Consider the following 21,776-nt stretch of genomic DNA (forward strand, 5'->3'; position numbering starts at 1 on the left):
CTAATCACATCATCTTCCACCAACCCGGCTCTCGTTAGTGCTTTCTCCTTTAATTGCAGCAAAACCTGTTTAAGTAAGAAATTCATCATCTTTAGTGTTCAAAATTTTACAGAAGGCATGAATCTTAACATCGTGTAATAAGTAAATCCCGACGCCTCATTATAAGAGCAAGGTGGCTGCAATCCAAGAACATCCAAAACTTTCGTAACTTCTTTCTCGATCTCTTTAAGGGATTGAATTACCAATAATCTTTGCTGCTTTTGCTACTTCTTCTGTCAAATTACAAGAGAAAATATATTGTTATTGGCCTTGGCATAGACATATGTGTGTGTGTGTATATATATATAAAAGAGAGTTACTAGCATTCTGAAAGATAAACAAATACCTTCAGCATGGTCAACAAATTGTTTACCAACTTCAACGCTTCTAGAAAGGCTCCAGTCAGTATAAGTGAAGTGCTCAAATCATTTGACATTTTCACCTAGAACTCATTACGGAGCTTGCTAATGCGTTCCTTGGCATCCGGAGTAGTCCGAGCTGGTTTGCCATCATTGGGAAATTCTTCTTGTAGTTGCAATAGAGCATCTTGGCAATCTTTCAAAGTCTGTACAACAAAGCAGGTAAGGATACTTTTCCAAAGGACTTGAATCTAAACTAACTCCAGGTACAGTTGCCTAAGTAAATTGAAAAAAAAAAACTCAGCATCTCAGGTCAACTCAGAAAATAATTCGGTCACACTTTTGAGTAATTTTTAACCTGAAGGAGAGGCAAATCTAATCAATTATAGAAGAAATATTAAGTGGTAAAAGGAAGCCAATATTAAATAAAGCTAAACTCCAAGAAATGGAATGAGGCATGCTCCTCATCCATGACACCTTACAAGTATACAAGCCCTACACAATTCAGACAAACAAATTTTAAGCTTAAAAGGCCAGATCACTGTCTGTACCAAGACATCTGAATTCTGACCAGCATATGCCTAGTGCAAAGTAAAAGCAGTGAAATAAGCTTTAAACCTGATATATGTAAAAAAAATAGTATCTGATGCACCTTCCAACTGAACAACGGCGTAAATGAGAAGAGAACGATAGTGTGCATTTATCAAGAAGTACTGCAAAGCCAGTGGATGATATCTCTGGGTAATCTAGAAAAAAACACATAAACACAAAAAAAATGAAGCTCATATGAGAAAATTTCTGCAACTAGAACCAGAGGGAAGGGAAATCACATAAATAATAAGCCCCAACTTTACCTGGTGAATTGTGAAAAAGTTACCCAAAGATTTTGACATCTTCTCATTGTTATTAGTAACATACCCATTGTGCAACCAATTACAGGTAGAAAAATTTGTTAAGGTTTTTCTAGTTTTATGAAAAAAAAAACTAAAAAAAGAAAAGACGAAAGAAAAATTAAAAAGAGGAGATGAACATATTATTCAGTTAAGGTTTAGGTTAAAATTTTTTAATTAATTAAATTTATTTAATTAAAAATCTATTTTCATCCCATTTAAAAATTCAAGTTGGCACTTAAAATCTAGTTAGACTGCCACATGGGATTACCGTTAGAGAGATAACAGAACTTAATGGTAGAGTGATCACTTTGTAACAAAATAATAACATAAGTGACTAAAACGTAACATTTAAAACATAAGTGACTACAATGTAACTTGAGGTAAACAAAAATGACTATTTTTGTAGATTACCCATGAAATTATTATTATTATTTTTAAATTTGTCAAACATGAAAAACAACGGGAATATATACCTCTTTAAAAATAAGAGTTGACCCAGAGTGTGAAGGCAACCAACATGCTGAAAGCCCTAATTTGTATACAAAATTGTTGACATTTTGATAATAGAATTGGCTTTGGATGGACGGTGTGTTTACCTGCGGTTAGTGTAAAAACAGCGGTGGCGGTGAGATTAGATATTATAGCGATCTGTAGTGTGAGACAAAAAGTAAGCTAAACGCATCGCACTCTACCGCCCATCCAAACCCACCTTCAATAAGGAAGAAAAGAAGGTTGTGACGATAGCGGTTCACCCTGGGTTAGAGGTATAGAGTCGTGGTGCTTGGTGAATGAAAGGGTATCTAGGTGATCGGTTGAGATTGGTGGAAGAAGAAAATTCTAAGTGTCTTGGTCTCTATCGTTTCAGGTATTATGAGGAAGTCCAATATCTTGGCTTGTTAATAGAGTTATTCTTTCTTTTCTTGCAATAGCGATAATATGACATCCTAAATTAAGGGTGCCAAATTTTTGGACAACTAAGTAATCAATAAATCTAAGATCCCATTTGTGAAAGTGGTCTTTCAATAGATCACCATGGTGTTGACCAATGCCTAAAGTATATAAAATCCACCTAGTGGAAGCATGTGTATAGTATGTAGTTCGTTCATTAAAAATACATGTAGGGGATACATGGAGGTGACATAACAAAAATAAATCATTAGAAATTATCTATCGTCAAATTAATTTTTTTATCATTTTCGTTTTAATCCCCACCTCTTTGTGTTAAAAAAAATGTTAAACATGCTAATTATAAATGTAAAGTTTATATGTCAAAAAAAGCCCTTAAGAAAATGTAAAAAAAAAAAAATCAATTAAGCTCCTGCGCTAAAATTGCACCAAATTGAGTCCCTACCGTTAGCTAAAATAATCAATTAAGCCCCCTTCGTAATAGAATTCACGGTTGACCATTAAATTAAATTGATGAACCAATCAAATAGTGCCACATGGTAGTTTCGGGTTTAATATAATATATTCATAAAAAAGGATTAAAAACATAAAAAATATTAAATATTAAAATATTTTTTAAATAATAAAATTGATATAGACTAGGCTTGATCATAGGTCGAGCCGAGATGGGTTTGGGTTGGGCCATGCAAAATTTTAGGCCCGTTTTTAGGCTCGGGCTTGGCTTGAAAAAGGGCCTAAAGTTTTACCCAAGACTGATCTAGATAAAAATGCTAAACCCGAGCTTGGCCGCCAGTATTAAAATTTTTTATATTATTATTTTTACATAAAACAAATTTAAAAAATATAATACATCAAATATAATAAAAACATTAAAATAAACGTTTCCCAACAAATTGAAAATACATAAAAAAGTCTTTATACTTAAATAACACTAAGATAGTTGTAACTTAACAAGCAAATGTTTCTAAAATAGTCTTTATATCCCATTTTTCGGGCCTATATTTTTTTCCCAACCCTCCCACTTTCGGATGGAACTTCACAACTTGACTTATGATCAGGTCTAATATAGACTTATAAAATTATAAAAAGTTATAATAATTTTCAAGTTTTTATGATTTTTCTTTATATAATTTTAATATTTTTCAATATTTTTTATAATATCTTTATGATTTTCAAAAGTTTTTAAGATTTTTTTATGCGTTTGTATAAAATTTTCAATATGTTTTATTAATTTTATAATTTATTATATTATTAGATTTTTTAAAATTATTTTTTTATAAATTTATAAAAATAATATTTAAAATATTTAATAATTTTTGTAAATATTTATAATTTTTCATAAATTATTTGATTTTTTATGATTTTTAATCATCTTTTATGAAAAATATTAAAATAAACTAAAAGCTACGACGTGTCACTATTTGATTGGTTTTCTAATTTATTTTAATAGTCAACTCAGTCAAATAATAATTCCGTCAATGAAGGGACTTAGTTGATTCTTTTAATTAATGACAGGAGCTCTATTGGGTACAAATTTAATATAGGGACTTAATTGATTTTTTTTATTTTCTTAAGGACTTTTTTTGATATATCAACCTAAATGTAATAAAAGAAGAGTGTTGTGAGATACGCTCGCCAAACTTGAACCTTGAGATTGTGAGGACACTTGGTTAAAGGAAGAGATTGGGCCTATCAGAGGAAACGATGGGAGAAGGCCTATAAATTAGGCCCACATTTGACCCCAAATTAACCCCTATTGCCCCAACATAGACCTCATCTCGTTAAAGGCAACCAAGTTGGGATTTTGAGGGTCCAATGATGACAAGCTGAAACTCGTCGGAGGGGGAGAAAAGGGGAAAAAGATGATTTACCGAAAATGGAGTTTGCTGACAGGACCAGTCTCCATCCTTGGCGGAATCGTTGGAGCCACTATGGTTGCCCACCTAATCTTCCTTGACGTAATTTCTTGTACCCTTTTTCCTTCTATTTCTAAACCCTAGTTTCTCATGTGATTTGTTGGTTTGGTATATGTTTCTCTCTTTTTCTTTATTTCAATAAATATCAGTCATTAGGAACTTGATTAGGTTGCTTAACATAAAATTTTAAAATTGATTCTGGATTAATAACTTCTGAATATGCCATTACAATTAGGAAGATCATTAAGTGTACTTGAATTTTTATTTGAAGTGTTCAAATATTTCAATAAATATGTGTTAGGAGTTCAAAATTTGAAGTTCGAAGTTTCTTTTGTGTTTGAGCTTTCTATGATAATTGAATTGAAGGATGAATTAAAATGAAGAGGGTTGGAGAAAGAAATAGGCATTATAAAATGATTAAAAAAAAAACACATTGTTTATATGCAATTGAGGACAATGCGTTCCATTTCCTCATTGTTTGTCTAGGTATTTTCCTGTGGATTATATACACAACATTATAACGTGTCTGCAAAGGGGTGGTGCTCTGTCTTGACATTTTTTCTTTTTGAAAAACATGTTGAATACTTGCAGGATCCATATCTTAAACCCAAGAAGAAGACGATCGACAGAGTAGAAAGAAGTTGACAGTTGCTTTGTTGGTTTGGCAAATGCACAGGTTTGTTGAAAAATACCAAATCTGGTTGTAATATAATTTGCTTAGCTTAGTAAAAGCTTGAATGAATGCAAAGGAACAATTTGATTTAGTTACAAGACAGGAAATTGAATGTCTCCTATAAATGCTGGGGATTTGTTTGTTCCTCCTGAAATTAAGGCAAGGAAACTTCTAAGATTTTCAATTTTCAATATGGCAGACAAAGAAACACAAATTCAGTAAACGAAATGGTAGAATGAAGGGAGATTTAGATAACATATACAAATGCTGCTTACAGACATCAATACTATTGGAATCCTGTAATTCTTAGGAATTCATCATACGGCTGCTCTTCCAACTTTCATGCCGAAACCATGCTTCACTTTCAAGACACTGTTCAAAATCATATGAACAAAGCTCAGGAGATGAAGCAAAAATTAGAAAGAAGAGAAAGAAAAGAGAGAATGAGGTCATACGTTGGGGCAAGTTTGCCCAGCTTACATAGCTCTTCTCCAGTATCCTCATCCAACACCCTGCCTGATATCTCAATGATGTAATATCTATCTCTATCAGTTGGAAGCCCTCTATTAGCAAGCAATTCCAAGTCTTTTTGATGGAGCTCTCTCCCATTTACAAACACACCACTACTCCCACCAGCACAATTTTCCGGCATCGGATAGTTAAATTCTTCTATATGCGGCTGCAACAGCAATGAAATTTAGTTGAGAAAAATAGTAGGCCGGCCAAACAACAACAAAATGCTTAGCTGTTTAATCTCACAGGAATTATGCCAAGACAAGGTCCGCCCAGAACACCCCAGAATCCAGCTCGGAAATCATACCTGATTAACCATGTACACATTCATCATGATAGACATACCGGGAAGAACTAGCAAAAGTAATAACACAGCAGATCAGAAAGAAAAACCAATGCATGCTTACCAATACTGGCCAGGTTGAATTCGTCCAGCCGTTTTTTCAGCTTTTTTAACCACACGTTCAGGTAGAGGATGCCCATTAACTGAAACGTTTCTTTTCCCATGTTCCTCGATTTGATTATATTTTGAGGATTCCTTGAAATTATTCTTGATAATATTTGCAAAAAAAGATTCACCTCCTCTTGTCATTTTCGGTTGATCATCTTCTTCGATTCCATCCCTTGAATCTTGAGAAGTCTCGGTATTAGAGTACTCATTGAACGCCACCTCCATCTCGGTAGGTAATGATGCTTCTTTAAAAGAACTTTGTCTTGTGGTACCATTGTTTGACACAACGATCTCCTGATCAGAGTGATTACTATGATTTCCCTTTCCAAATCGGTTGACTGCACGATTGTTAGTAGAGTAATCAAAGTGCTCTTGAAGGGGTGAGCCTGCAGGTGGGGGAGCCAAAATGGATTTGATCGGTTGATCAATAGAATCCACCTCCTCTCTGTTTGGACTGTTTTCATCCTCAGAGATGCTTGGAGATGAAGAAAAAATACTTTGCATATCCCGAGCTTTGACTGAGTTCAAAGCCTTACCCATTGACAATGCATTAGATTCTCTATCCATTGACTGAAACTCATAACCCGAATGATCATAGTCATCAGATGAAAAGTTAGCAGATATTTGGTTCGCATGGCCATGGAAATGTGAGGAGCAATCCTTTGCAACTGCATTAGAGATATCATCAGCCTCCACAGAAATTTCCATCGCTTTTGCATGATCACGAATAACAAGCCTCTTGTTGGTGATGATAAAACTTATCACGGTAGAACAGGCTCCACACCGCACTTGCTGTTCATTTTTTACCATGAGCCGAAGTTTCCTGGGCATTTGTAGTAGTTCAAAGCAATTATAGCATGTTATAAATGGAGCACCACCAGCCATAGGACATAAACGGCGTCCACCACCGGCCAACACCATCCTTTGTGGACAGCCCTGAACACAACCACCTGTTTCTGAGTTAATGTCTCTTGGCAATCTAGCATGTGCTTGCGTACCATGTACATTCAATGGAGGAGGCATTGCAGTCCTAGAACCTAAAGTCATAGGGTTCTCAATATGGTATGTTGGATTATTAGGCATATCAGGAAATCTTCTATTGCCAAATGCAGAGGTCGGAACAGGAGCTGGAACTCGCTGATGTTTCTCGTAACAGTGAAAACAAGAACAAGAAGCATGATGCAACACTGAACTTTGCGGGTATGGCATGAATGGGTGATGATCACTTCCATTGTACTGTCTAGGAAAGTATGGATGTGGCGGCAGCTGTTGGTATTCCCCTGGCAACTGATGCGAGGTTCTTCCAAGCACTCGGGATCCAAATGCATTTCCATATGCAGGAACATGATTTGGATCAAGCATTGGAGGATGCAGTCCATGCGGAGTCATTGCATTCGCACCAGGATAAGCATACGATTCTGGAAATTGAGCAAAGTAAGAGGGTCCTGCCCTAGAACCATCTTTATCAGGTCCATAGAAAGGTAATGAAGGGTTTTGTGATGCGGAAGAACCATTTGGAAACCAGGAACCAACACCACCAAATGACTCTGGAGGAGCAACCCTCCCATCAAGTGGAACCTTATCTTTTGGTTTATCTACCACATTACAGGACCTACTAAGTTGCTCCTTTATCTCATCTAGCTCCCTCAGAAGCATAGCTCGATCTTCTTCGAGGAGAATTCTACCAGAACCATCCTGGTCAGTTTGAGCCTGCAACCCATAAGAAGCATCTAACTGGCGGTTTGATGGGCGTTCATCCGGATGGTCTTCGGTAACATCTCTTGGAATTCTCGGAAAACCCTCCATCTCTTCTTGCTTCCCAGCGTCCCAATCAGGAACGTCTCCCAGTATTTGTGATCCACCAGTATGCCCAAATTTGGAATCGAAAATCTCGTTTTCTGTTCCAGTTAAATTTACCACCTCATCCTTATTTGCACTAATATCATTACCTTTGTCAACACAGCATTTATCAGCAGGAAGTTTAGGTTCATTCCTAGTTGTATCACACTTCAAAGAGCCAGCGGTTGATTTACCACCCGCATCACATGAGTCTACTATACCCTTCTCCGAAAAATACGGAACTTGGTAGGAACTCGGCCGAGCCTGTCTTCTTCCCACTTCTCAGAGGAAGTTTCTGGTTCACAATTCTCAGTTTTTGCTGTTAATCAAACAACATTCCACTATCAATTTCATGCAAGAAATTATGCTCATTTGATTGCAAAAGGACCGAACTAAAACAGGAAACTGGAATCCAAAGCCTTAAATGATTTCAAACTACTATAATAAGCAAAATTTCAAGTTAACACAGATACATGACAGGGTGAGGGTAGAGACAAATTTGTGTCTCTTGCGTTCAACAACTTTCTCATCAACCAAACAAAAAAGTAGGAAAATAAAGAAAAATATAAAGAGAGAAAAGCACCTCGAAGAACAGCGCCGCAGCCACCACATTTGTAAACAGAATAATCTGTAAGTTCTGGAAGAAGGTTTTCGCACTTTGGACACAGAGCCAACCTTACTTTGGTTGACTCGGTCATTTTTTTTAAAGTCATTCAGAGCCCCAGCACGCCAAAATTATAGAAAACGACGTCACGCCAGAAGCAATTTACTTAAACCATTCCTTTTCTTTTAAGAGCTAAAATATCCCCCACGACTCTTGGCAACAGCCATCGGCATCAACAAACTCGCTTACTCATTTACTTATATGAAGCCAAATTTGGGAACCCAGAAATGGATAGGTAAGGAGGGAAAAAAAGAAAAGGAAGCTGAATTGACGGTTCTAATAAACTTTCCTTTTAAAAGCCAAGTTGCTGGGTGGTTGTTCTTGGTTTTCTCAGAGCAAACATATAAACAAAAGAAACCCAGATTACATGATAGTTTCCCAAAGTTGTATGAAAAATAAAGAATATTCATACTTTAAAAGAAAATGTTGATTAAACTATTATCTTTTAACCATGTTGCTAATGTGGAGGTTACGTGTTAAAAGATTTGGAGCTTTGAATTTTTCACACATTCAAGTTTTGAGTTTTTTATTAATTAAATAAATTACAGTAAATCTAATTCCAATATTTGATTTTTTTTGCCATTGTACGGCTTCTTGACTTTTTTTTTAAAGCTCGACTCCCTTGCATTATATGTATTATAATTTTTTATATCATTTATTTTTATGTTTTGAAATATTATAATCAATTTAAAAAAATCAAATTGATTGACTCGCAAACAAGTACGAATTGATTTTACTTATTTTTTATTTTTTTATATTTTATTTGACCAAATCCATTTCACAATAACTTAACTGGTTTGATCATCAATCCGGTTTTGAGTTTATTTGATACAAACAAAAAGTGAGATGCAAGAAATTAAGAGAAATACTCATTTTCAATCTTAATGCATAAAAATCAATAATTTTCTATCTTTTCTATAAAATACAACTATAAAAACAGAATTATATTTTCCATTTTCCATTTTTATCTTTCTACTTTTATTTTATTTCATTTGGCTCTACTAAGCATAAGACTAAGATAAAAAATTATGGTATTAAGGTTGTACAATTAATGCAACCAAAGAGAGAAGAAGAGGAAAAGCAGTGATTTGTCGGTCGTGAAGAGTGAAGGAAACTGTGAAAATCTATTTCAACTCTGACACATCTCATTGTTGTTTGCCCTTTAAAATATGCTTATAACAAATATTATACAGAATTATATTTACTTGATAGTGTTATTAACCCTTTTATATAGAATTTTTAATAAAATATTTGAAAATGATAAATGGACAATATTCAATAAAATGTTGAGTAGGTAAGCCATCATTTTATCAATTTTTTTGTATTTCTATTTTAATATTTGAAAATTTAATAATAACTGAAAATAATTTCATGAATAGTTCAATTATTTAATATAGCAGAAGTCAGTCAGCTAAACCAGGGGATGTGGTCCCATGCTTACTTAAACGTAATAATGGAAAGTTTTGGCACAAGCTTCTTTTATTTTCCCATTACTTTTATAAGGGACAGGGGAGAGGGGGTCGTCCTTTCGTCTTGTTTTTCTTTTGGGAAATAAATGAAACATTGGTGGGAAAGGGCAGTCGGCATGGAGGGGTTTCACTTTTTAACTATGGATGATGATAGTGATTAATCGCGTGTGTTTTGAGTTGAGTGCAAGAGGTCGAGTTTTAACGGCAGCAATTAGAAGGACGGTGGGGCTTTTAACGTGAAGTTTGGTTTACGTGTAAGTACTAAATAATATAATTAATAAAGAGGTTGGAACTAGGCTTAACAATTAATGTCCACCGCACAACATAACTATTCAATATTAATCACAAATTTAATACAATGTCACTTATGTTCTTCCATTTAAATTAATCTACCTCTACGGTCGCGGATCAAATTCCGTAATCATTGCACACAAAATGTTTCATAGAGGTTAACTTATTAAATGGGGTTCATTTGATCCGTTTAAACTAGCTCAATTCATGGAACTCATGAAAAGTCTTATCTACTTAAACTTTGGTGGGTCCAATGAAATACTCCAGTAAAATTAGAGTTACCAAGGTAATTTATGTAAATATTAAGGGATAGATATATATAGGGTTTAAATCCCTTAGGACACTCACCTTGTAAATAGACACAAATTTCAACCGTTGACGTAATTCGATCTGTACCATTGGTTTGGAGGAGAGCTCAACTATCAATAGAAGCCTTCCCTTCATTTGTAATCACTTAATTGTAATCATTCATAGTAATTTAATACTATTGAGAGCATTTACTCAAACACTTTATGTGTACTATTTTTTTGTGGTTTTCCTGTTCATTCATTGCTGTTTCGTTTCGAGTTTGCTTCCCTTCTACTTTGATGCCTTAGAGAATTTCAACAAGAATTCTCATTTCTCAAGTGTTAGGCTAACTTTGCGGACTTGAATCCAAGAAATCGCTTAAGGCCGTGTGGTTTGCCAGGCTAAAGTTCTAGGCCCATAACAGTTGGTATTCAAGCCAGTGTTTGAAGGTGTTGATTGAGATGTCAAAAGGAATAGAAGAACAAAGTTAAGTCGATGGAGACTCGTGGGAGAAGCAAGAAAGCCAGTAACTCGAGGGATATGTTGTCAACTTTGGAAGACAGGGTTGCCAAACTTGAAGGCTTCATGAGGGATATGAGAGCGACCTTTGAGATAGTCGATGGACACACTGACGAGTTAGTCTAAATGAGAGTGCAACTCAATGACTATATGGCAGAGGCTCTTAGTTTAAATCAAGATGTGATGAAAGAGACCTTCAATGTCATTATGGATGACCAAACTGAGAGGATGAAAAAGAGGAATGACTTTTTAAAAGCTTCAATTATGACTTTGAATGAGGAAGCTAAGGTAATGATGGCAAAATTTGAGGAGCTCGAGGGACAACTCATTGTATGTAAAGCTGTTGTGGGTAAAAGGATGCTAGTCTCAATCTCTAAGCAACGCAAAATAGATGTTCCCAAACCAAAGGAGTTTAAGGGGACGAGGTCCATGGGGGATGTAGATAATTTTCTCTAAGAGACAGAACAATACTTTCATGCAAAGGGTATCGAGGATGATGTTACTAAGGTAAATATTATTTCTGTCTATTTACTAATATCACTCCTTATTGGTGGCGTTGTAGGTTCACTGATGAGAACAAAAGTGGGATTGCAATTGGAACTTCGGAGGAGTTCTAAAAGGAGTTCAAAAAGCAATTTTACCCACAGTATGTCGAGAAAGAGGCTCAAGCTAAGTTGTAGTGATTTATGCTACAAGGCACTATGCTAGAGTATGGTAAAGATTTTAGTGAGTTGATGCTTCAAATATCTGACATGAGTGAGAAAAAAAGCATTCTATTGGTTTAAGGATGGGTTAAAGCCTTGGGCGAAATAAGAGTTGCGTCGACAAGGTATCACTAAGCTTATTATAGCCACGATCGAAGTGAAATCCTTTGTCGAGCTTGGTTCGAGGAAAGACAAGTTCGACTCTTCCAAGCCCAAAGAGGCGAGCAATAGTAGGGGAGACTACAAGGGAGAATGGGACAAAAATGGCAATGGGGGCAATGGGAAACCACCTGATGGGAAATGGAAACCCAACAACAAACTGGAGATGTCGGTGAAATGCTTCATTTGTGATGATCCGTATATGGTGAGGGATTATCCGAAAAAAGTTTGTGTTTTATGCCATCGAAGAGGATGATGAGCTAGACAAAGCAACAATGAAACTAGGTTCGTTTGTGCGTTTTGTCAAAGCTAAGAAGGTCAGAGAGAATGAGAAGAAGCCGGTGAAGTGTTTCTTATGTTGTGATTCGCATAAGATGCGGGATTGTCTGGAGCGATCTAAGTTTCCGCAGTCACTACAGATGTAGTAGAGCCAAAGAATGAGGTGTTAAAGCTTAGGTCGATGATACTCAATTCTGTAAAAGCAAAGAAGAATCGCAAGCAGAAAGGGTTAATGTAAGTGGACATCAACATTGCAAGTTGATGGAAAAATGCTCTTATCGATACAATGGCATCTAATCTATTGATATCGAGGAAAGCCATGGGTAAACTTAGTCTTTAAGTTAGCAAATTGACCAGAAAAATCAAGATTGTAAATTCCAAAGAGGTCCTAATTGTGGGAGTAGCACAATGAGTTGAGTTGTAAATTAGTCAATGGAAAGACAAAGAAGACTTTGAGGTGATTCACTTAAATGATTACTGTAACAGTCCGATTTTGACCCTAATCGGAATAATGGTTTCGAGACCACAAATTTGAGTCTAAAAAGTATTTTAATATTATTTTATGTGTTAATTATGTGTGAATTTACAGGTGTGAAAGTTTCGTAAATTTATTTTATTGTTTGTGTGCTTAATTTGGGAAAAGGACTTAATCACGTAAAATGAAAATTTGATGATTTAAATAAGAAAGTGCCTAATTGTTGTTGTCTTTATAATTTGGAGGCTTTATGTTGTGATTTAGCCAATAATAATAGGTAGTGGACAACATATTGATAATACATATGGTTTTTATATATTAAAAATAAAAGTTAAAATAATAATATAATATAATGTTTTATTAAAATAAACATAACTTAAAAGCCATGTTTTCATCTTTCTTCAAACCGAAACAAAAAGAAAAGAAAAAGAAATAAGAAAGCTAGGTATTCGACCCTTGTTCAAGCAATTTGAGGTATGTTTCGGTTTCAGTTTTTAATAATTTTTACGTTTTTGATATCGTTGCTAAGTTATCTTCAAAGCCCATGTCTTAATTGATGATTTTGTGTTTTTGCCATTGATGATAGCTTGTGATTTTTGTTGTTTGTTGATGAAATATTAAAGATATGTGAAAGATTAACATGTTTTGTCTTGGGATTTTTGATGAATTTGAGTAATTTGGACTAAATTGTAAAAATAAATTTTTGAGGGACAAAAATATGAAATAAATGAAAAAGGTGGAATTGTTTGGAGCTTGTGAATATTCGGCCTAGCTATGGTGAGGTGAAATTTTGTGTATTTTGTGTTTTATGCGATAGAGACTAAATTGTAAAAAGTGTAAAATGTTAGGGGCAAAATGGTAATTTTCCCATTTATGTGTTTTTGGATTTAATTGAATAAATATGTGGTTAAATTAGTTAAATTTGAATTTATTTAGATCAAGAACGGAAGGAAACAAAATTAGATCGGGGGAAATCGAAAGTAGACGAATAGTCGATTTAACCGTTCAACAACATCTGAGGTAAGTCTATAGGCATTTAAATGTTGTTAAACTTGAGAATATATAAATGTTATGTGATAAAATGAATTATTTGATTATATATGTGTTTGGCCGAATGTGATTTGAGATAGGGGAACTATGTTTCGAGCTCGTTTCGATCGAGATAAAATGTCCGAAAGTCCCGTACGAACCTTAGGAATAGATAGGATACATATGACATGACATAGGACCTCTAATATGTGTTTTTCATGTAAGACCACATCAGGGACATTGGCATCGACTTGTGTTTACGTGTAAGACCTTGTTTGGGACAGTGGCATCGATATGTGATTACATGTAAGACCACGTCTAGGACGTTGGCATTGTATGAGCTTTCCAATTATCCGTGTATCCTTTTTAATTTTGAACGGTTCAACAGGCAATTTGAGATAAAAACTAAATGAAAAATCGAATTACGGGTTCAGGTATGTGATAGTAAATGTTTATATGGAAACGAGGTAAGTTGATTACTTGAAATGATATAAGGTATGTGAATATGAATTTTGGATTGGTATATTTGAACATATGTATATGATTCGACCTATTGAGGTCATTGTGAAATTAAAAGTGAAATTTATGTATGTAATTATGATAGTTATATTCAGCCATATAATATGTATGTGAGATCAAAGTATGACCTTGGTAGTAAATGATATCTTTGTATTGTAAATTATGTGAATTCGGCCTTACTAGCTAAATGTTAATATGCCATTATTAATATATATGTTTATGCTTATGACTTACTAAGCTTTAATAGCTTACTGTGTGTTTGTACTTGTTTACCTCTGTTTTATAGATTTTGGAGTCATTACGAGCTCGGGGATCGTTAGCAAAGTCTATCACACTATCGACTGTTTCTTTTGGTATTTTACTAAGTTGATTTTGAGCATAAGGCACGTATAGTATAGTTGAAATGTTTGATTTTTGGGCATGTAAATATTTAAAGCCACGCGAAAATGGATTGATAACTTTGCTTAGGTTCAGTTATATGAGTTCTTGTTTAAATGTTTAATGTGTTTGGTTTTATCATTTGACCATGGCTTAATTATGCGGTATATGGTTGTTATGTTAGATAATATTGTGGTAAATGTTTTGATATATATATAAATTGTGGTATGAATGGATTTAGTATTTAAGTGAGCTTGGTTAGGTCTTTTAAAATGTGCTATGTATTTAAAGGTTAGAAGTTAATTATATGTCCGAATGTGTATGGGTTAGATGATTATAAGTCCGAATGTGTATAGGTTATATTGAATAGGTTTGTATTAGTAATGTTTTCATATATGTTATGCTTGATTAATTGGTTAAATAGGTACGGTTGGTAACTTTGGAAATTGGTTTTATATGTTATGTGTGTACTAGGCTAAGCTATAGGAATTTGACAATTTGATATGGTTACTTTGAGTCAAATTGAAATGGTATGTTTGCATTGGTGAAATGGTTTAGAAATGTGGAATATGTGTACAAGAATATTCGACTAAAGTATTAAACTTTTATTAATAGGTATGTGATATGGTTTATGTTATGTATTAAAACTATCTTATATGACCGAATATATAGTTAGTGAATGGTTATGTGTATGGATTTAAAGAATGCTAATTTGGTGATTTTTTTTAGTATAATTTGTGCTCAAATGGATCAAATCAATATGGTTATTTGCGCATGAACTTGTGTCAAGAAAAGAAATATATTTGGTCATTGAAATGATACTTGTTTAGATGATTATATGTGTATAATGACTAGTATGCCATGTGGTTAATTAATGGAATAAGTTAATATTGATTCGGTAATTATATGTAATTATGGTTTAGACATTAGTAAATATGCGTCTGATATTATAGTAAATAAAGTATGTTTGGTTATGTTTTATATTTCCAATGCCATATAAATGAATAAATGAAAATTTTAATAGTAAAGTTTGGTTTGTTTGAGGTTTAAATTTGTATATGTGCAAGAGTTTATATATAATTATAAAAATAAATTTGATATACGACTAAAGGAATAGTAATTTTGTATACGTTCGTTATATGATATGTTTAGATAGATGCCGGATTATGTTTTAACTATGCAATGTTTTTGAATGTTATGATTATTTGTATAAATTTGATATTTGATTAAGTTTCGGGATTTGATGTGGTAAAATTTTGAGTTGTGAAATGTAATGAATATCTGTATGAACTGTGATATGTCTGGTAATGCCTCGTAACCCCAATCTGGCGACGGACCTGGGTTAGGGGTGTTACAATTACGACTTCGTGCTTGGCTTGAATCTCCTTGATAAGATTAATTGTTGATTCATTTTCCCAACAACATTTGTATATTAGATGCTTAACAACAATAAGGTGTTGTATTGGTGAGTCGAGACACGAAAGGTGGGACCAAGCTATTGTTGGCAATACAACTAGCTAAGGATGTTTCGTGTGATAGGAATATGGACTTGGTAGATCAGAGTGATACAAAGACCCCTTTCAAAATGCTAGAGGTGCATAAAATTGATATGAAGTATGTTGAGTTATAAGAGGGGCTACCACCTATGAGAGAGGTGGGTTGTGCATTAAACTTTATGGAAGAAGTAGCAATGCAAACTGGATAGTCAGATCCTGTAAATGCTACGGACGAGATACATCTCAAACACTTTCCTAGTGTTTTGTATTTTAACTTACCATTGGTTTGGCAAAGACATAGGGGCCCTTTCAAAGTTCTGAAATGGGAAAGCTGAGAGGCTTACAAACCAGAGTTAGTAGCAATACTCAAGGTTAGACCAAGTGTTCAATGTGAGTATGTCGACACCTATTTGTGAGGATCAAAAGGATTCCGATTGAGGTAAGTTATAGGTGCAAGTAAAAGCGACGACCTCTAACAATCTGGATGTAAAAGAGAGAAATGTAATTCGTGTTAAGCGAAAACGGAGACATAAACCGAGGAAAATGTTTTGAGGAACAAAAATACCCAACAGATAGACTAGTAGGAATTAGTCGAGGCATCGAAATCGTTTTGAGACGAGTCAATCCAGTGCCATTCCAAGGATGTGACAAAGGTATCGCGAGAATGGGTGGGGGTTAATAGCATGGATCGCGGATCAAAGCCCGTGACCATTACGCACAGAACGTCCCACGGAGGTCAACTTATTAAATGACACTCATTTAACCCACTTGAACTGGCTCGACTCATGGAACCCATGGAGAAACCCATCTATTTGAAGCCTTAGTAACCTAGTATAACTAGAGTTATCAGGGTAAAATATGTATGTAACAACCCATTTTTTAGTGCTGTCGAAATGACAATATCGGAACCCTATTTTTGATGATCAAAGTCATAAATATTATTATTTAATATTTAAGAGGTTATTGTAAATTTTAATTAAATTTTGGTCCATTAATTTTGTCAATTAGATAATTAATTAAGATACATAAATTAAATTGTAAAAGTGAAAGAAGTTAATCGCTATGGATTTTTAATTAACCGAATGACCAATTGAGCAATTGGACCTTTCCAAATGTGACAAACGGTGGCGGATGAGCTAGAATCCACTAAATTTTGGTTAATCATGCTTATGTTTTATTAATTAAAATTTAATATAATTAATTTTGATTAATTAATTAATAACCAAGTATAAAAGACAAATTACATGAAACAAGTCATTTTCTTTTCTTCTCTTCATCTTTCTCCACCAAAACCACTATGGATGATAAGCTTTCAAGGGTTTGGAACATTCGATCCTCAAATTTCTATGGTAATTTCAAGTCTCTTTCTTATAATTTTTATGTTTTTGAGGTCCCTGGAGCTTGATTTAGCTAACTCGTGCACTGATTTGCAAAACTGTTAAAGTTTTCAAAAGTTTATATTGATGAATGCTTGATGAAATTGGTACTGAATTGTTAAATTTTAAGCTTATATGTGAAAAATGACTAGTTTGTAGTATAGTTGTTGGTTTTTGAATATAGGGACTAAAGTGTGGAAGTTTAGAAATTGATGTTAAATTTATATAAATATAGATAATAGATGGTTGTAGAAGGATGAAATTGAGATCGGTTTTGAAATCAAAGCTCAAATTTGAAAGTTATGACAATTTTGATTTTAGGGAATAAATTGAATAAAATTCAAAACTTTAGGGGCATTCGAAAGATGAAATTGAATTGACATATGCATATAATAAGATAATATAAGATATTTGGAATTAATAAATTGAAATGAATTATTGTATAGATCGAGAATTGAACCGAACCTAGAATAATCGGGGAAAAGACAAAATTGCCGATTAGTTCTGGCGGTTCAACTTGCTTCCTAATTTAATTAAGTAAGTTTATATGGTGTAATTATATGTAATTGTAATGCATATATGTTTGAATTATGATTTGTTTTTTGTGTAACTTGAATTGTTTACGATTTGGTATAAATAGGTGAGATATGAACTAAATTATAAAGAAACGATTATATATGTCCAAGTGAATGTATTAAAGGATAGGATATAATTGGCATGTCATTAGAGCGCGCTGGTACAGGATATGTGTGATGGTATGGAGTTATTATTGATTATACCGGAATCCAACATTTGTTGCGGATTACCGAGTTATATGTCTCTATGGAGACCCTAGTGTAGTGGAGGGACGTATTATCTGATTATATGTTGCCTACAGGCTTTGCACTTTGGTGCCCCTGGTGTGGTGTAGTTACTCATGTATTCGAATTTGTTTATTTTAGTTCATTGAGCTAATTGATTAATGAAAAGGAGAAATGACAGTGGAATATTACGAGTTTGATGTTCAAATGGTTATATGATGATTGGACAATGCAAATGGTATTGAATTGTGGATTCTATGTGTATGGTACTAACTTGAATAGCATATTAAATGTTGAATTGTTATATGATTTGATTATTTGATGAACTCACCTTATTGTTGTGGAATGTTATGTTAGGCAAATTGTGTCAAGTTAAGTAGTTTGATACGTTTAATTATAAATCGAGGTAAGTTTATCGTCTTAACACCTATGAACTTACTAAGCATTCAAAATGCTTACCTAGTTGTTTTCCCTATTTTTGTAGATTGTTGGTTTGCGGAACGCGTCGATCAGATAACATTAAAGCTCACATTATCTTACTATCTTGCTATTGACTAGGTAGACTTTTTCTCGTTTTAATATGTGGCATGTACATAGATGTTATATATATAAGTTTTCTTGAAAATGATAGATTGATTTGAATCTTGGTTAATGGTTGAATTTGAGAAAGTTGATGCTCATATTTATATGTGTGTATGTTTGGTAATATGTTAAACTATAAATGTGGTACATGAAAGACAAATTGCTTGATGAATTGATATGATATATGAGGGTATGGTATAGCTTAAAAGCATGATAAAATAAGTTGAATTTTGTTAGGTTGGATTGATAAGTTGATGTTAAATTGTGGAATGGTTGCATTGGATAATTTTTGCAAATGGTTAAGTACATGAATTAGAATGGTTTTGGTTAGTTTCTACGCAGGTATAAGTGTGCATTTAAGCACCATTTGAATGTGTTGATATCTTGGCATGAAAGGGGTACCAAAATGTAAGTTTTTGACATTTTTAGCTCAGAGGTATCAATACCTTAGATAGGGATATTGATACATTAATGATTTTTTTTAAAATTTCAAACATAGAACCTAAAATGGTATTAATACAGAGATAAGGTATCGACACTTTGCCAAAGGTACCGGTACTTTATGCTTGGTATTAGTACCTTCATTTTTAATTCATTTTTCTAAAACATCGAAGCTCAAAATGGTATTGGTGCCTATATGGGGTATCGATACCTGTTCTAGAAACTTTGAAAACATTACAATTTGATCATATTTCATGCTCGAGTCTGCAAAAGAGCTTTCATAAGCTCGATTAAGGCTCGAATTTAATTGTGTGTCATAATATCTAGGTGTTTATGACACGATTGAATATTTGAATGATTTATTTATGGTGTATTTGGTCTGAAATTTTAAAATGTTTAAAAAATCCTTATTTGATCTCGGTTTGACTTTAAAGAATTCGTTTGCTCGTATAAGACTCGGGAAAGAATGTCCATGATATTCAATGTTGAATTGTCGTTAATTGCATGAATGATGATTTTATTGTGAATTTTTCATTAGTTGCTTTGGAAACGATTGTAGCATCTTGTAGTTCAGACCCCGACCTGATTGTTACAATGTAAATCTTGAGGGATAAAGATGTGTAGAGTTTAAATCCTTTAGGACTCTCATCTTGTACATAAACAGAAATCCCAATCATTGTTGTAATTCGATTTGTACCATTGGTTTTAGGGCAGCTCAACTATAAATAAAGGTCTTCCCCCTTATTTCTAATCACTCAGTTGTAATCCTTCATAGTAATTTAATACTATTGAGAGAATTTACTCAAACACTTGGTGTGCACTATTTTTTTGTGGCTTTTCTGTTCGTTTGTTTCTCTTTTGTTTTGAGTTTGCTTCTACTCTACTTCGGTGCCTTAAAAAATTTCAACAAGAATTCTCATTTCTCGAGTGTTAGGCTGACTTAGACAGATTTGGACCCAAGAAATCGCCTAAGGTTTCTCGATTTGGCAAACTAAAATTCTATATCGATGACATAAATATTTATTTATATTATTATTTAGTCATTAATTCAAATGATGTCACAAGTTGTATAAAAAGAAGTTAGATATCATAAGTTAACTCGGGATTAGGAAAAGAATTAAAAATCATTTTTACAAAAAAATAAAAATAATATTACAAATGTATTTCTTTTCTCTTTTTATTTATTTTATAAAACCAATAAAAATAATTTGAATTCAAAATAAACCTAGAAAAATTCCTATATAAAAGAAATTAAACCTAAAACACGAAGGTACCAAAAAACTTCAACTTTTTCATTTTAATGAAAACCTTATTAATTTTGTACATATTTTTTATATATAATTCGTACATATATTTGTCACCTACGTCATGATTTTTCAGACTAAGTCAAATGTAGTGAATTGAAGGCACTTGCTAAATTAAGCAAATTACAAAATAAAAAAGAAACTCATATTAAAATTACATTAATAAAGCATTTAAATTTAAATAAATAACCATAAATATCATTATTTACTTAAACAACTACATATTTATTTTTAAGTTTTAGTTTATTTTTGAAAAAGTAAAACCTTTTTTTTTTGAATAAAAACAGACTGGATTTTATAAATTCAAAACCAATCCAAAAAACAACTAAAGCCCAAAACAATCAACCTTAGTCCTTAAACAATACAAACAATAAAAAGAAAAGAAGAATAAAAAATAAAAAATCAAAACAACATCCGGCCCGAAATGAACTGTCCCCCACTTTTTCTTTCCAAAAACATGTAATAGGCTCAATTTGCCCGGCCCATAATATAAAAATCAAATCAAAATAAAAAATATAAACCAAACAAAAGATTAATAACAGTCCACAGTCCAAATACATGGGCCCAACGTGGCCCAAATCAATTAACCTAGCCCAAGCTTATACCCAACTACACTCGGCCCAATTACTATGTGGCCCAAAAACTAAAAGAAACCCTAGGCATTCAGCTCTAGCACGAGCGCCGCAACAGCAACCTCCAACGCCGTTCTCCCCAGCCACGCGCACCTCCGTACTGCCACGTCGACCTTCATACGCCATGCCTGCAAATAGAACGAAAACAACGCAACAGAAACAAAAAAGAAGAAACGAAATAACAGAGAGAGGATTTTGTATTTTTCTTTTTTATTCTGTATTTTCAGCTATAAAAATCCAAATACTACAATGTAAAAGGGGTTCTTCCCTTTTGTTTACACGGGATTGAATACAAAAAAGGGATTTGAGAGGTATATTCATTTTTTTCTTTTTCGTTTTTCTTCATTGTTCTTTTTCTTTTTTGGTTTCTTTGTTTAGGAATACATTAAACAACAGAAAAAGAGAGGTTTAAGGAAGAGAGTTTACCTCGCTTACTGGACTGTCGCTTGTTTCGTTCGCAGTCGAAATCAAGCGGTGGTTTAGGCGCCTCCAGATGTTCATCGTCGAACGGCGCAAAGAGAGAGTTTTTCCTCTCTTTTCTTTAGTTTTTTTGTTAGATTAGGAAAATGTTTAATAGCTTAGGGTTTTTGTTTTTTAACCACGAAAGAAACGGTGTCGTTTAAAGGCCTGCGACCCGCGCAGTGACCTGACCCGAGGGAAGGATCCGCGTGTTTCATCTCAATGGTTTATTTGCACATTTGGTCCCTCTACGTTTTTAATTATTTTAATTCATTTTTATCTTATTTGATTAATACCTTAAATTTCATGCGGTTTTTAATCGG

The 21,776-nt window shown here is 33.6% G+C and overlaps 1 protein-coding gene and 1 long non-coding RNA gene across 3 annotated transcripts; one reads left to right on the forward strand and one right to left on the reverse strand.

Annotated features, from left to right (window-relative positions):
* The first annotated feature begins 3,885 nt into the window (after positions 1-3,885).
* Positions 3,886-4,963, forward strand: LOC107954505 (uncharacterized). Its single transcript, XR_001699577.2, has 2 exons — positions 3,886-4,155; positions 4,705-4,963. It is a non-coding gene; the product is annotated as an uncharacterized lncRNA (long non-coding RNA).
* On the reverse strand, positions 4,537-8,642 carry LOC107954504 (uncharacterized). 2 transcript variants are annotated; one of them, XM_016890090.2, is made up of 6 exons: positions 8,173-8,642; positions 5,707-7,908; positions 5,546-5,606; positions 5,242-5,465; positions 5,062-5,158; positions 4,537-4,934 (listed from the first exon to the last, which is right to left on the reverse strand). In XM_016890090.2, exons 2-5 carry the CDS (start codon positions 7,554-7,556, stop codon positions 5,104-5,106), a joined length of 2,190 nt encoding a protein of 729 aa, XP_016745579.2. In that variant the 5' UTR covers positions 7,557-7,908; positions 8,173-8,642; the 3' UTR covers positions 4,537-4,934; positions 5,062-5,103. The 2 variants fall into 2 exon arrangements, with proteins under 2 accessions (XP_016745579.2, XP_016745578.2); XM_016890089.2 differs by having other exon boundaries at positions 4,537-5,158.
* Positions 8,643-21,776: the final 13,134 nt, after the last annotated feature.

This window comes from Gossypium hirsutum, chromosome D07 (assembly GCF_007990345.1).
Source record: "Gossypium hirsutum isolate 1008001.06 chromosome D07, Gossypium_hirsutum_v2.1, whole genome shotgun sequence".
Lineage (NCBI taxonomy): Eukaryota > Viridiplantae > Streptophyta > Magnoliopsida > Malvales > Malvaceae > Gossypium > Gossypium hirsutum.